The sequence below is a fragment of the Mastigoproctus giganteus genome, chromosome 2 (genome assembly GCF_048544385.1).
Source record: "Mastigoproctus giganteus isolate SK-2022 chromosome 2, ASM4854438v1, whole genome shotgun sequence".
Lineage (NCBI taxonomy): Eukaryota > Metazoa > Arthropoda > Arachnida > Uropygi > Thelyphonidae > Mastigoproctus > Mastigoproctus giganteus.
In genome coordinates, this window is record NC_143576.1 from 168271987 (window position 1) to 168285330 (window position 13344).

Sequence of the window (13344 nt, forward strand, 5' to 3'; positions counted from 1 at the left end):
AAGACCCAGACCACCGAAACACTTCCTCGTTCATTTCACATATATACATGGCCTCAGTTCTAATCTCAGTGATGTCCAATTCCCACTTACAGTTTGCCAAACCCCGTGTCTGTTTTTTTCTGACAGAATCTGCTGATTCAACCACTGCTCATCTTAATTGTCTGAATTATTCACTGTATGATTCCTTTTGCTTCAAAGGTGGTACTTTTATAATGGGATTTTACTTTACATAAGAAAAGAAATTTTATTACACAAAATGTATGTTATTTTGAAATATCTATATTAATAATACAATTATCTATTTCAGTATCAGATGATAAAAAGAATATCAGTATTCATCTTCTGCAACAATTACATTTTTAGCAGCAATTTTTCTTTTAATCTCGGGTAATTTCTTTAACTTTTTGCACAATATCCTTTTTCCATACCAAAATCGAACATATTCTGATCTGTGATATGCATTTAAATCCACATATGGTGGTATTATGTTATGTCGATAACTTTTAAGAAATTTTCATTGATTTCATAAAGTCCTGTTTTCCATTTAAGTAACTTTTATCACTAAAACTAGTTACCTTCAGATTATATCTTCAACATTGAGAATGATTTGTATTGGCCATTGTTGAAATCACACTTCCTTGGATTATAAGATGACATTCTATTGATCTCTTCAACAGTTAACACTACTGATTGGAAGCATTGTCCATCACTTTCTCATTATGATTAGAAGGTTTTAAAAAGAATTTTTAAAACTTTCTATTCAACAGTGATCATTAAATGAGTGCTGTAAAAGGAAAGATACATAAGATGAACTGAGTGATATATTGGCCCACTGAACTTTTGCTTATAAAAGCCCCTTGACGTGGGCACCTGTACGTGGTGAGGGGACCTCCCAGTGACGCTGCTGGATTTCCAGACTAGCATCAATGGGATCCAACGCCCACAGCCCAGGTTCCAGGCCTACATCAATGGAATCTGGCGTGTTTGCCGTGCGCTGCGACCCGTGGAAATTCGGAAAGGGGGATCCTGGTGGTTGAGGGGCCCAACTTCAATACACCACTTTGGCCCCTGCTTCGACAAGACGGGAGGTCCTGGAAGGCCCGGCTAGGATCAATCGGCTAGTAGGCTCGCCTGCAAGGATCAACCGTGTCAATGCCATGCCCCTACCCTCATGGTCCGAGTGACAGGATTCAGGCTGGCGGCGGTGCGGGTATGGTGTCTCAGTAGCCCTGGCGTTCCACTCCTGAGCGCATTTATTGCATGCCAGGTTTGGGCTCCGTGGTGGGTGGGGAGCCCGGGCACTGAACCATATAAAAACTCTATGAATCCTGATAAACTAACTTCTTCAGTGGCCCCAACCCGGTCCCTATCTGAAACCATAGACAAAGATACAGATAGCATTATTGCTACAAAGAGCAGCAAACAGAAATATCATCAGGGCCTGTTCCAAGATTTTTAATTATTGATTCCACAAATGAAACACCGATTGGCAAAATGTCACCCTTCTTTATACAGAAAGGGTCAGATGGGTTAGCAGGGTCACCCAAACCAGTCGAGAGGCTCTGTTCTGGAGACCTCTTAATTGAAACCAAAACAGACAGGCAGTTTGAGTAACTACTCTGCACAACATCAGTCGGAGGAGTAGCCATAACCGTGACACCATGGAACACTCAATTCATCGAGAGGTGACATTTCGGAGTGGGACCTTCTAGACATAACCGAGGAGGAAATCTGCTCAGAATTGAAACCGCAGGGAGTTGTCGCCGTTAAGAGAATTAATGCGCGCAGGGATGGGAAACTTGTTAAAACCAGGAGCATTATTCTGACTTTTGACTCGCCCAAACGTCCTGATGAGATTAAAGCTGGCTACATCAACTGTTCAGTGCGTCCATATGTTCCGAACCCTTTACGGTGTTTTAAATGCCAGAAGTATGGACATTCTCAAATGGCCTGCCGTGGAGTCTTTGCATGCACTCGATGTGCAAAGGACCACGAAACAACAGCATATTCAGCCACAAAACCCACTTGTGTTAACTATGAGGGAGAACACCCAGCCTACTCATGAGCATGCCAGAGGTGAAAGAAGAAAAAGAAATCCAACGGCTGAAGGCAGAGCTAAATATATCATACCAGGAGGCAAGGAAATCAGTGAAACCCCTGAATATCAACAAACTTACCTACGCCAGAAGGTAGCAGGGAGATGTTCCATCGGAACTCAGACGGACATGACCATTCCTCCAAAGGAATCTTTCACTTCCATTGCACGTTTCTGCTTTTGCTTACAAGAGACATACCTGAAGGCAAATGAAAACCCTTCGCTTCGTAACACTACTATCATTTGAAAGGACAGAACTGGGGATGGACCTGCTCATGGGGGTGTTGCTATAATTCTGGGCAACCATACCCCATATCAAACTATTGCGTTCACCACCAACATAGAAGCGCTAGCGGTTTGCCTTACGGTAGGGTTCTTAATAACAGTCTGCTCAGTTTATTTGCCACCTGGGGCTGATATCTCCCAGAGAGACCTTGATCTCATTGTGCAGCTGCCTACTCCTGTCTTACTCCTGGGCGATTTCAATGGACATAACACCCTGTGGGGTAGTTCAAACGTTAATGGAAGGGGACGTGTCATAGAGCATATGCTCAATGACAATGACCCATCCCTTGTAAATGTGGGAACGGAACTAACACCTTTTTTCACATGCCTACCCGTATGTTCTCTGCTATTGACCTCTATATGCTCCCCCTCTCTCCTTCCTTCAATCACTTGGGAGGTAGAAGAGAATCTTTATAGAAGTGATCACTTCCCCATGATAACCAGCCTACTTAAAGGGACGCCATGCTCACCTTTTAGGTTACCACGATGGAAGATTGATCAGGCTGACCGGAACACCTTTCAACACCTGGTAGACTTTAACATCAGTGCAGTCAGTCAGGAGCCTATCAATGATGCAGTGGCGTACATCGCAGAAAGCATTGTCCATGCAGCTGCAGCTACAATTCCGAAAACATCTACCCGGTTTCCACCATTTCCAAAACCTTGGTGGAATACTGAATGCACAGCAGCAAAAAAGGCACAAAATAAAGCTTGGGGGATATTCCGATGATATCCTAACACAGCCAATCTCTTAGCCTTCAAACGTGCACGTGCGATAAATTCGTCGTCAGAGCCAAAAGGAATCGTGGATCTGCTTTACATCCACCATTACCCAGTCAACCAGCAGTAAAGCTATCTGGGACAAAATCCGGCAAATGAAGGGTAAATATACATCACACTCTTCATCGGTCCTGGAGTATAATGGATGCGTTATTGCAGACCCAACTGCAATAGCCAATGTACTTGGGGAGACCTTCTCTGCCATCTCGTCAACATTGGCTTACTCCCCAGAATTTCTGGTCTGGAAAGATAAATTTGAAAAGCAACCAATTAACTTTAAATCTAAAAGGTCTCATCCCTATAATGGGCCCTTTACCACAGAAGAGTTAGAAACCGCTCTAACTCTTACCAAGGCAAGTGCTGCTGGACCAGATCTTATCCATTATGATATGATAAAACATCTGTCTGCAAAATCCATGGACCAACTTCTTTTTCTATATAACAGAATATTTCAAGAAGAGCAGTTTCCGGATTCCTGGCATAAGGCAATTGTGCTTGCCTTTCCTAAGCCAGGAAAGGATCCTAAAATCCCAACGAACTACCGTCCGATTGCTCTGACTAGCTGTCTGTGCAAAAGTCTGGAGAGAATGGTCAATGCCCGCCTTATATGGTATTTGGAGGCTAACTGGTTCTTCTCCAGATTTCGGTGTGGCTTCCGTAGGAATAGGTCAACTTTGGACCATTTAATCAGGCTCGAAACTTCCATTCGAGATGCCTTTTTAAAACGAGAACACCTGGTGTCAGTGTTCTTCGATATGGAAAAAGCGTATGACAAAACTTGGAGATTTGGAATTTTAAAAGATCTCTACAGCATCAGCCTTAGAGGTAATCTCCCCAATTTTATTAAAAACTTTTTGTCACCGTTCTTTCCAAGTCCGTGTAGGATCTACTCTCTCTCGCTCTTTTAGCCAAGAGGAGGATCCGTTTTAAGTGTCACGCTTTTTGCCATTAAAGTGAATTCCATCACAGAACAACTTCCTCCAACTGTAAACTGTGCCCTCTATGTTGACGATTTTAGCATATTCTGTCATTCCTGCAACATGAGGGTAATTGAGAGGCAACTGCAACGTGCCATTGACCATTTGAACTCATGGGCAACGAATAACGTGTTCAGGTTCTCTCCACAAAAGACTGTTTGCATGCATTTTTCCAGAAAGCGCAATCTTCACCCTGAACCTAAACTGAGGCTTGGACAAAATGCTATCCCAGTAGTATCTGAGACTAGATTTTTGGGGCTTATATTCGATAAAAAGCCCTTTCTAGAACACATCTGTCAACTACGTGCGAAGTGTATGAGAGGTTTGAATATCCTACGTGCAATCTCCTCACATTCTTAGGGTGCTGACCGATGTACCCTCTTGCGCCTCTATCATGCACTCGTACGATCTAAGTTAGATTACGGGTGCCAGGTATAAGCATCCTCTAGACTCAGCGTACTCCGACGGCTGGATCCCATCCACCATCGGGCGATCTGTATTGCCGCTGGAGCATTTCGAACCTCTCCTGTCCATAGCCTCTATGTCGAAGCGAATGAGCCCTCGTTATCGCTTCGTAGGAAAAGTTGTCTCTACATTATGCTTTGAAACTGAAATCCCTGCCAGACCATCCGACGTGGACACCCGTTTTTGAGCCACGTTGGGAAAATCTGTACAACATTCGCCAGATTGCTAAGTTATATGAGATTAAGCTTGTAATTGAACATTGGCAGTCTAGTCTGCGCAGGAACCGAAAAGAGGAAGTTGTTCTATCTCGGCTCCACATAGGACATTGTCACTTGACACATTGCTATCTGCTGAGGGCAGACGATCATCCTATGTGTAGAAATTGTGACACCATTTTAACAGTCCATCATATTTTAATTGAATGTCCGTCATTTTATAATGACCGCCATTTATGTTTTAGCCATCTGTCTGAACCTTATACACTCAGACAGTTTTTATCGGACAATGATGTGTCAGCTATTTTTAAGTTTTTACAACTTATTAATCAGCTCTTAATAATATGTCATTTGATACTGAAATAGAAATGTATTCAAGTGGTGCAGATCTGAATTGCATTCAAATGCATGTTAAGCACTGATCAGGTTCTCAATTTTGTCAATCCATACTTTTAAACACAGTAAAGAAGGGGCTGCAGGCCAATTTGTACGTTGTGCTGACTTTTAGATTTATTACACAGCCTCCCTCCATGATATCAGCTAACTATAGCCTTGATTGAATGGGATTTTGTAAATTTCTAGTCGTCAATGGGAATCAAGCACAGACCTGAATGAATTGTTTTTCACTTACTTTCCATGTAACCCATCCTAAACTGGTTGTTTTTTGATCTATGGTAGAAGCAGGGTCTGACCTAACCCTCTAACATGTTCAAGCTTATACAGAAACCCCACATGATGGATGGACTTTGTCAAAAGCTTTGCTAAAATCCAAATAAACTATGTAAAAATTGTTCCCCAAATCCAGGTCATGAATAAGTGTTAAAATATATGTCAACAACACACGAACAGTTTGGTCCTCATTTGTGTGCTCACATTTCTGCGTGTATGTGCACAAGCACAGTAGAGCTCTTTTCGTTGTAATTCGGGTTAGGTTAGCTCCACTTGGTTGATTGTTTTTTTTTTTTTTTTTTTTCTCTCTCTTTCTTTCCCATTTTTCAACTCAAAAGGTCGTTAAATAAAGATTTACTGAAATAAAACAAGAGCAATAATGTCTAATTTTCAAGTGAAGGAAAGGAGGGCAGAACTTGTATTGTGCTAATTTTTTTTTTTTTTTTTTTTTCTGCAATTTTTCTCCATTCTAAAATCACTTGAGCAGCCACAGTAGTTTTGGCAGGGCTACATACAATTTTTTTTAAAGCTCTCACTGCATTCAGGAATGCTACCAATAGCCAGGTTCCATCCTGTCAGGGACACCTTTTTTGAAGGGTTCTTGTATTTCTCTCACTGGAATACAAATTATGCTTTATCTGTTAGGCAGGAATCATATGTGCAGGAAAACATGGGAGAACCACAACACAAACAGTTCAAAGAAATAATTTTTTGAGGAAATTTTATCCTCTGACCTTAAATGTAAGAGATTGCATTATTTTACTGCCAATAAAAGTATATATAAGAGAATATAATTGACAAGAATGGTTTCATGTTTGTAAAATATTATTTTTTACTATTCATTATTTTTTATGGTAACCAGTGTAAAGTAAGGGTGCAAAGCTGTATTCATTCCGTGCACTGAGATAAAAAAAAAAAATAGATGGAACTAATTTTGGAGCAACTCTGACTATACAAGGTCTATGACAGAATTGATAGTCATAATTATTGATTATGTATTCACTATTCTGAGTAGTCCTGAAAAAATTTACAAGCCATAATCAGCTCTTTCTCTAAATTTTTCATTTTTCAATTGCTTATGTTTCTGTGCTCCTCAAGTCAAGATCAACTTTACTTTTACATTAATTAATCTATATAATTTTACATATTTGTTTAAAATATATAATACTGTATTATATGACAGTGGATCAAGATTTACAGACTGCACCCCCCCCACACTGTTCTCAGTCTTTGCACTTGGAGTGTTATTTTCCTCAACATCTTGCATTTTGGAACATTAAAACAAAATTGCCACTTGCACATTACATGTGACAAGTTGCATAGATTAGAAGATGAAAATCATGATTCTTTTAACAGTATATCAACTGAAATGAATTGCTGTGTTGCAACCCATTTTAAGTGGGAGGAACTTTTGTGGCTTTTTTACATCATGGCTTAGATAGTGGACCTTAAGCAAGGATTTGTTTTTCATTTTGCAAAACAGCCAAGCTAACCATAATTTAGAGACAAGGTGTCTAATACCAATAATCATAATTTCTACTGGTGTCTAGTTACTTCAGCACAAATTCACAAACAAGCAAGCACAAATCCAAGAAATTTTTAATTTAGGAATAGAATTTATTTGTTACTAAACTATTATTGTAATTTTCACTAACTTCTATATATTTTTTTCATAGGTTTGCCTTTTTGGAATTTATCAGTACCGTGAAAGCAGAGGAAAATTTTGCAACAATTGGAAAAAAGAAGTTTAAGGGTCTGGATCTTTATGTTGATTATGTTGGGGAAAAGAGTAAGGTTCACAAAGAGCAAGGGGCTAAACATTCACCAATGAGTTTGAATAAACGAAAGCTTTTTCTTAGCGGTATCTCTCCTGACACAACTATAGTAGATATTGCAAAAATTTATCCTGCTGCTGTTTCTATTGAAATGTTTAAGAAGCCTGAAACATGGTAATTAGGGTTTTTTATTATTATTATTATTATTTGCTTATTTTTATTTTATAGAATTTTCCTGGCTGCAGTTTGAGGATTTTTAACTGTTATTCTTTTGAGATAGTAATTACAAAAGCGCTATATATCTTTTAATGCCATTTTAAATAAAACTGGTAATATTGCTGAACCCACAAAAATTTACAAAATTTGCTGGGTGGGAAATCTTGTTTAATGGAGCCCTGATTTGGTTTACATTGCAGGACACACACTTTTAACTATCTCTAAAAAAACAGTATAACCATTTATTCATTTCATGTTTGAAAAGTAAAATTTGGTTATTTAATGACCCTTCTCATCCTGAGAATTGCTGATCTTTTTGTAGATGGTAATGTGACAAAAAAGAGGATCAGGTGTTGATTTCATGAGATTTTGCAATCTTACTGTTTTATGCTGTCCATTTATACAAGCATATTAATATAAGCAAAAGAATCTGCTATATCATGCATATATACAAAGAGCACACTTGTTTTATATCTATGCATGAATTTCATTAAAAAGCAAATTACAACTTTTACAAAGGGGAATAAATTATCATATGGACAACTGTAAAAATTTTGTTGTTCATCTTTATTCCTGTGGTGAAAGTGACAAGACTGTGTTAATAGTTCTTCTAGTTATTACCTGTTAATTCTCCAGATTTACAGTAGAGAATAATGTAATCTTTTGACTTTACATCTTTTAAAACTGCAATAAACTTGAATTTTTTCTTAATTTTGTTAAAAGAATATGGTCATGATGAATTTTGCCATATATTAAAAAGTTGCAGCCTAGGAATGATGCCCTTTCTCAATTTGGAAAGAAATAAAGATTAACAGGACATAATTTATTAAAAGCTAATGTAGTTAGAGATTTATTTTTAAAGAAAATAAATTATACATTTTCAGCTCCTAACCTGCTGGTCTAGAAATGAGCCAAAACAATGCCTCCCCCCACTTGTAAATTACAATTGCAAAGGACTAGTGGTACAATCCAGTGCAGTGTTACAACTTCAAAAATTTAATACGCTCATAACAGAAGCTGAACGACTGGTGGCCAGATGACTTGTTAATTCCTATGATCAAAGCATATTTCTTTATGGCAGACAAGTAAAAAGATAAATGTTTTGCAAATTGGGCTCTGTCAATTTCAATGAAATTGAATTTGTGTACAGTAATCCTTTGTTGGGAATTGACAAGAGCACAAGCAATCTTGAAATATAACAAATTGTTACAAGCTATGCTTTTAATTTTAACAATTCCTCATAGCAGGTCTGTCGGAATATGCAACCAGATGAGAATAAAAATGGTTCATATCTTCTCTTTCTGGTGAAGCTTTGGAAATGCTCTTGATAGGCAAGCCTAGATAGCAGAGGCATTGCTATGTACTAAACTTGCACTCAGTATTTCTGAAGAGTAGGGAGAGGTCTAGAACTGTATCTTTCTAAAATGTGGTAATGGTTGGTGCTACCACTGAGATATGATCTTAATGTGCATTCATATTTTTTTTATTTTATTTTTTTGCAACTGCAGCAAAAGCCTTTGGCTTTCTTGCACTATGGTGAATTCTATTACTATATTAGCACTACTCTTCAATGGTTTCTCACATTTATTTTTGAGCAACACTTTTTAGATTACATTGTTGATATGGCAAACTTCATAGATTGTTTACCCTGTTTGAAAACACTGCATTGTCTCATGGTTGAAGAGGACATTGATCAAGGAAGTGGCATCAGTTTTACCTAGGTCCTATGTTAGAAGAAATTTTTATTCCTTACTCCATGGATTTTTTAAACTTCTTGTTTTAAATATCTAATTTAATTTTCTGGCTAGTTTCTGTTTTGCCCATTTCTCTTTTAAACTTTAAAAAAAATTTTATATTTTTTAGTATCGTGTATGTGACATTTGTAAATGAAATTCTTGCTGGAGAAGCCTTGAAAAATGGTGAAAAACTTATTATCAATGGACACACAGTAAATGTCTTATATGCATCATTAAATAAGAAGCCAAAGCAACTCACCAAAGGTAAGCTTTTTATTTCTGTTTATTTCACTTTAATCTGTTTTTGTAATGAATGGAGATTGTGTGAGTAACTTGGGGGTGCAGGATTAAAAGTGTAATTTGATTTCAGAATACAATCCAACTGATTTTTTTGCTTGGAAAAATTCGTTATAAAGAAATATAACCTTTTCAAAAATAAAAAATCAGCATTCAGAAATATAGTAAAAGAAATAAATCAGGAACAAGTTGGAATGAATAAATTTTCTAACATTTTAAAATAATTTATTAATATATACATATTAAGAGATAACTACTTATATGATGTTGCCACAGAATATTTGGTTATTTTTGTTGTACACAAGATTTTACTGTACATTGTTTATAAAAATGTTTACATTTGTTTAAACACAAATATATTTTCTTCACACTGAGGGCCTGGACACAGTTTCAAATGCTGTCAACATTTCATGTTTGGGAGGGTTAATATTGTCCTCATTTTCATCCAACTCATCATTGATATTGTCTACTAATACTTTGAATACTCTCTAAAATGTTGTAGTTACAGGAATATTATTATGATGACATCATTATCAACTCCTAAAAATTTGTCAAGTAGGGTGGTAGAGGTGTAGGCTGAAGATGTGGAAGGACCTTCTCTGGCTTCTTTATTCAACTCCATCGCAAGATATATTGACATCTTCCGCTGTCGAAATAGCTTAAAGTTCTCCTTAGTACTCAATGGAGGTGGTGTCGGTCTTCGAAACGTTGAATTAAAATATTTTTTTCCCCAATCGAAACTTTCATTGAATGAAAATGACAAAGGAAATAGCATGGTGCAATCAGTAGGTGTACTGATTGGGTGATGCGTTGCTCGCGCCTGGTACGAGGTGGTACAATGGTGGGGATGAATCATTTTATGTTGCATTTTCTTGGCTATTTTTGTCAATCCACATGCATTGCATTGCATGTGTATGTGTGCTGTACACTTTACAACACTCATTACAGTGGACCCCACTTTACAATGGACACTGTAACAAAATACCGTTCACTATACGATATGTAGTAAGCGCTGGTGGTTGTGATGTTTACGCATCAAATTTTAATTCTATTAATGGTTATTCTAATAAAGATGTAAAGTGTTGATTTAAATTCAAGAGGTATTTGCAGGAGGTCACCCTCCCAATTACTAACCAGGCCTAACGCTGCTTAACTTCAGTGATTGGACGGGAACCGGTCCATTCAGCATAGTATGATATTTGGCTGTTCAGAATGCCTGTAATTCATTTGCTTATGGCAATGGTCACACTTTCATTGCATTTTTTGTCACTCCACAAATGCAAGTTACTCCCATCTAAAAACTGCTTGAAGCGTGCCTAAGGAAGGTTCACTTCAAAAAATTTCAGCTGAAAATTTAGTTAAGAGAAAAGTGTGTGCAAAGACAAAGCCAGAATTTTGAATTAAGATCAAGGAATAAGAAGACTACAAGCTTGCGAGAATATTCTGAAAACAACTGAAGAAGATTCAGACTGTTGATCACAAAGTCTGGACCTTACTTGTGAACACAACTCGCCAGATCTAGTGCCTTATGACTTTTTTCTCTTCTTCCTTAAGTGTACTTAGGGAACCCATTTTCAGTCCGTTGAAGACATTCAGAAAAGAAATGGGAAAAAAAGACTGAAATATTAAAAGGGCTCATAGAAGATGACTTCCAGAAATGTTTCTGCGCTTTAAGGAAATGTAGAGAGCAGTGCATGAAAGCTCATTCAGTATTTTGAGGGGAATAACTTGTAAGGTACAAAATATTTCATTATTTTAACAGTCTCATTATTTAATAGCTACACCTGGTATTCATTTAATTACTAAGAAAGATTCTGACGTTCTTATTGTTTTCAGTTGAGAAGAGTATCAGATTAACGGTGGCTTTGTGGTGCAATAACAGCCATACCCACAAAATAGTTATAATTGTGAGATATTGATATAGCCCAACATAAGTCATATGTTCTAAAAAGTTTTTTTTATCATTATAAAAAATATATGGACACTTCTGCATACCAGCTAGCTGTAGATAGATATGCAAGGTGTGTTATACTGATGGGCAACATTAGTTAGTATGGGAGTATCAGAATTCAGGTGGTTTTGTGATTGTGGGTGTTATCAGGGTAAACAGCCATACCAAACAGTGTTCATTTTAAAAACCTGGTAACAAGATTCAATGCTAATTACATTTTAAAGTATTGGATAAAGATTAAAGCAGGATTAAAAAATAAATAGAACTGCCAAAGACATGCTTTATAATTATGTAGGGGTGTTTTTGCATTATGGTTCCCAATATATGTAAGAATGTGCCAGCCCATTTAAAAAAAAACAACCTTTAGTGTTTTTTTTGGTAGAGTAATGCTTTCGTGTTAAGATTTTTTTAAAATTTATTTTATTTTCAGTTTTTACTAGAAGGGACCACAGATTTCGACTACATATGTTTCTATATGTTAATCTCACTCCATCGAAAGAGGGGTGAGATTAACATATAACCCTGCGCTGTATGTCACTAAACCAGAGAATTTGATAGTATAAACCAGAGCTCAATATGTTCTATGTTGATTTCAATGCATAATGATTACAGTAAAAAAAATAAATTGAACACAATTTAAAAATTAATTAAAAGAATAACGCAAATTTTGAAAAATGATTTCCCTTTTAAGCTGACAGAGAATTTCCATTCCTGTGATCACAACATATAGTCGAAGAGGTGTCAGCTTCAAGAGGGGAAATCGTTTTTCAAAATTTGCATTAAACTTTTAATTGTTTTGTTATTATTTTTGTGAGAAATATATTGAGGTAAATTTCTCTTATTTTTCTACAAATAAAGCAGAGAATTTATTACTCAGTTATCAGTTCTGTTTCGTTCAGTTACTGAAGGACAAGAGTTTGCTGTTAGGATTCCCCAATCCCACTAACTCAGAAAATATATTATTCAGTATGACATAATGGAATGCATTGTGTGGTTCTCAACATTCCATTTCCACAGCTATATGAAACAAAGCTTTATGTACAAGAAATATTGACTTGTAGATAAATAATGCTTTATTTTTATTGCTTTTTTAAAATTTGCTTTCTTGATAATTAGAATCTTAATTCCATACTTATACAGTGGATTATATTTTTAGGACCAAGAAGGGGTTCACGTGGAAAACAGCCTTTTAATAAAAAACCTATCCCACAGAAACAGAAAATTGAAGATAGTATAGACGATGATGATGATGACGACGACGATGATGATGATGAAGAAGATTGATAATTTTCATCTTTGCAGCAGTAGCTGATTTTATATCGCTCGCTAATTTCTTGTTATATTGTTAAATTAGTCACCATCATGTCATTCCATGTGTAAATGTGGCACTGTGAAGAAAAATGGTTTTGTTTATTTTGTGAACTGTCTGATTTTGCAACTGTGTGTGCAAGTGTATATTCACACTTTAATTCCATTTACATAGGTCATCAAAAAATTGTTACCTCATTGTGAAAACAAGTCACTTTAGCTTTTAGAAATGTATCTCAGTGCTATGCTAACCTTGTATATCCCTCTGTAAAGTACTTTTCACTATTACACTTGTGTATGGCTTGTTTTCAGCTCATTGGAAAAACCACTTTAATATAAGGATGTCATTTTAATTCAGATGCTGAACTTAAAAAACTTGAATAGGAGACTACGTAGAAAGTCAGTATACTGCTTGTTTCCAAATTTTCAAGATGGTTAGTTTTCAGCATGCCAAGTTCTTTAAAGTGTGTCCTAGAATACCACGACTCGGATGGAAATGTACCTGGGAATTTATGTTGTGAGACATGGGTCGCATGTATCCTAAGATTGGTCTAGTAGATAAACAAAGCTCAATT

The 13344-nt window shown here is 36.7% G+C and overlaps 1 protein-coding gene across 1 annotated transcript in view; it reads left to right on the forward strand.

Annotated features, from left to right (window-relative positions):
- Window positions 1-12874, forward strand: part of LOC150089732 (nucleolin-like) — a 29810-nt gene extending 16936 nt beyond the window's left edge. Inside the window, exons 4-6 of the mRNA XM_090389627.1 lie at window positions 7163-7435; window positions 9341-9477; window positions 12618-12874. Of these exons, the coding sequence (XP_090245753.1) occupies window positions 7163-7435; window positions 9341-9477; window positions 12618-12745 (538 nt within the window). The 3' untranslated portion in view covers window positions 12746-12874. The remainder of the gene's footprint in view (window positions 1-7162; window positions 7436-9340; window positions 9478-12617) is intronic.
- The last annotated feature ends 470 nt before the right edge of the window (window positions 12875-13344 follow it).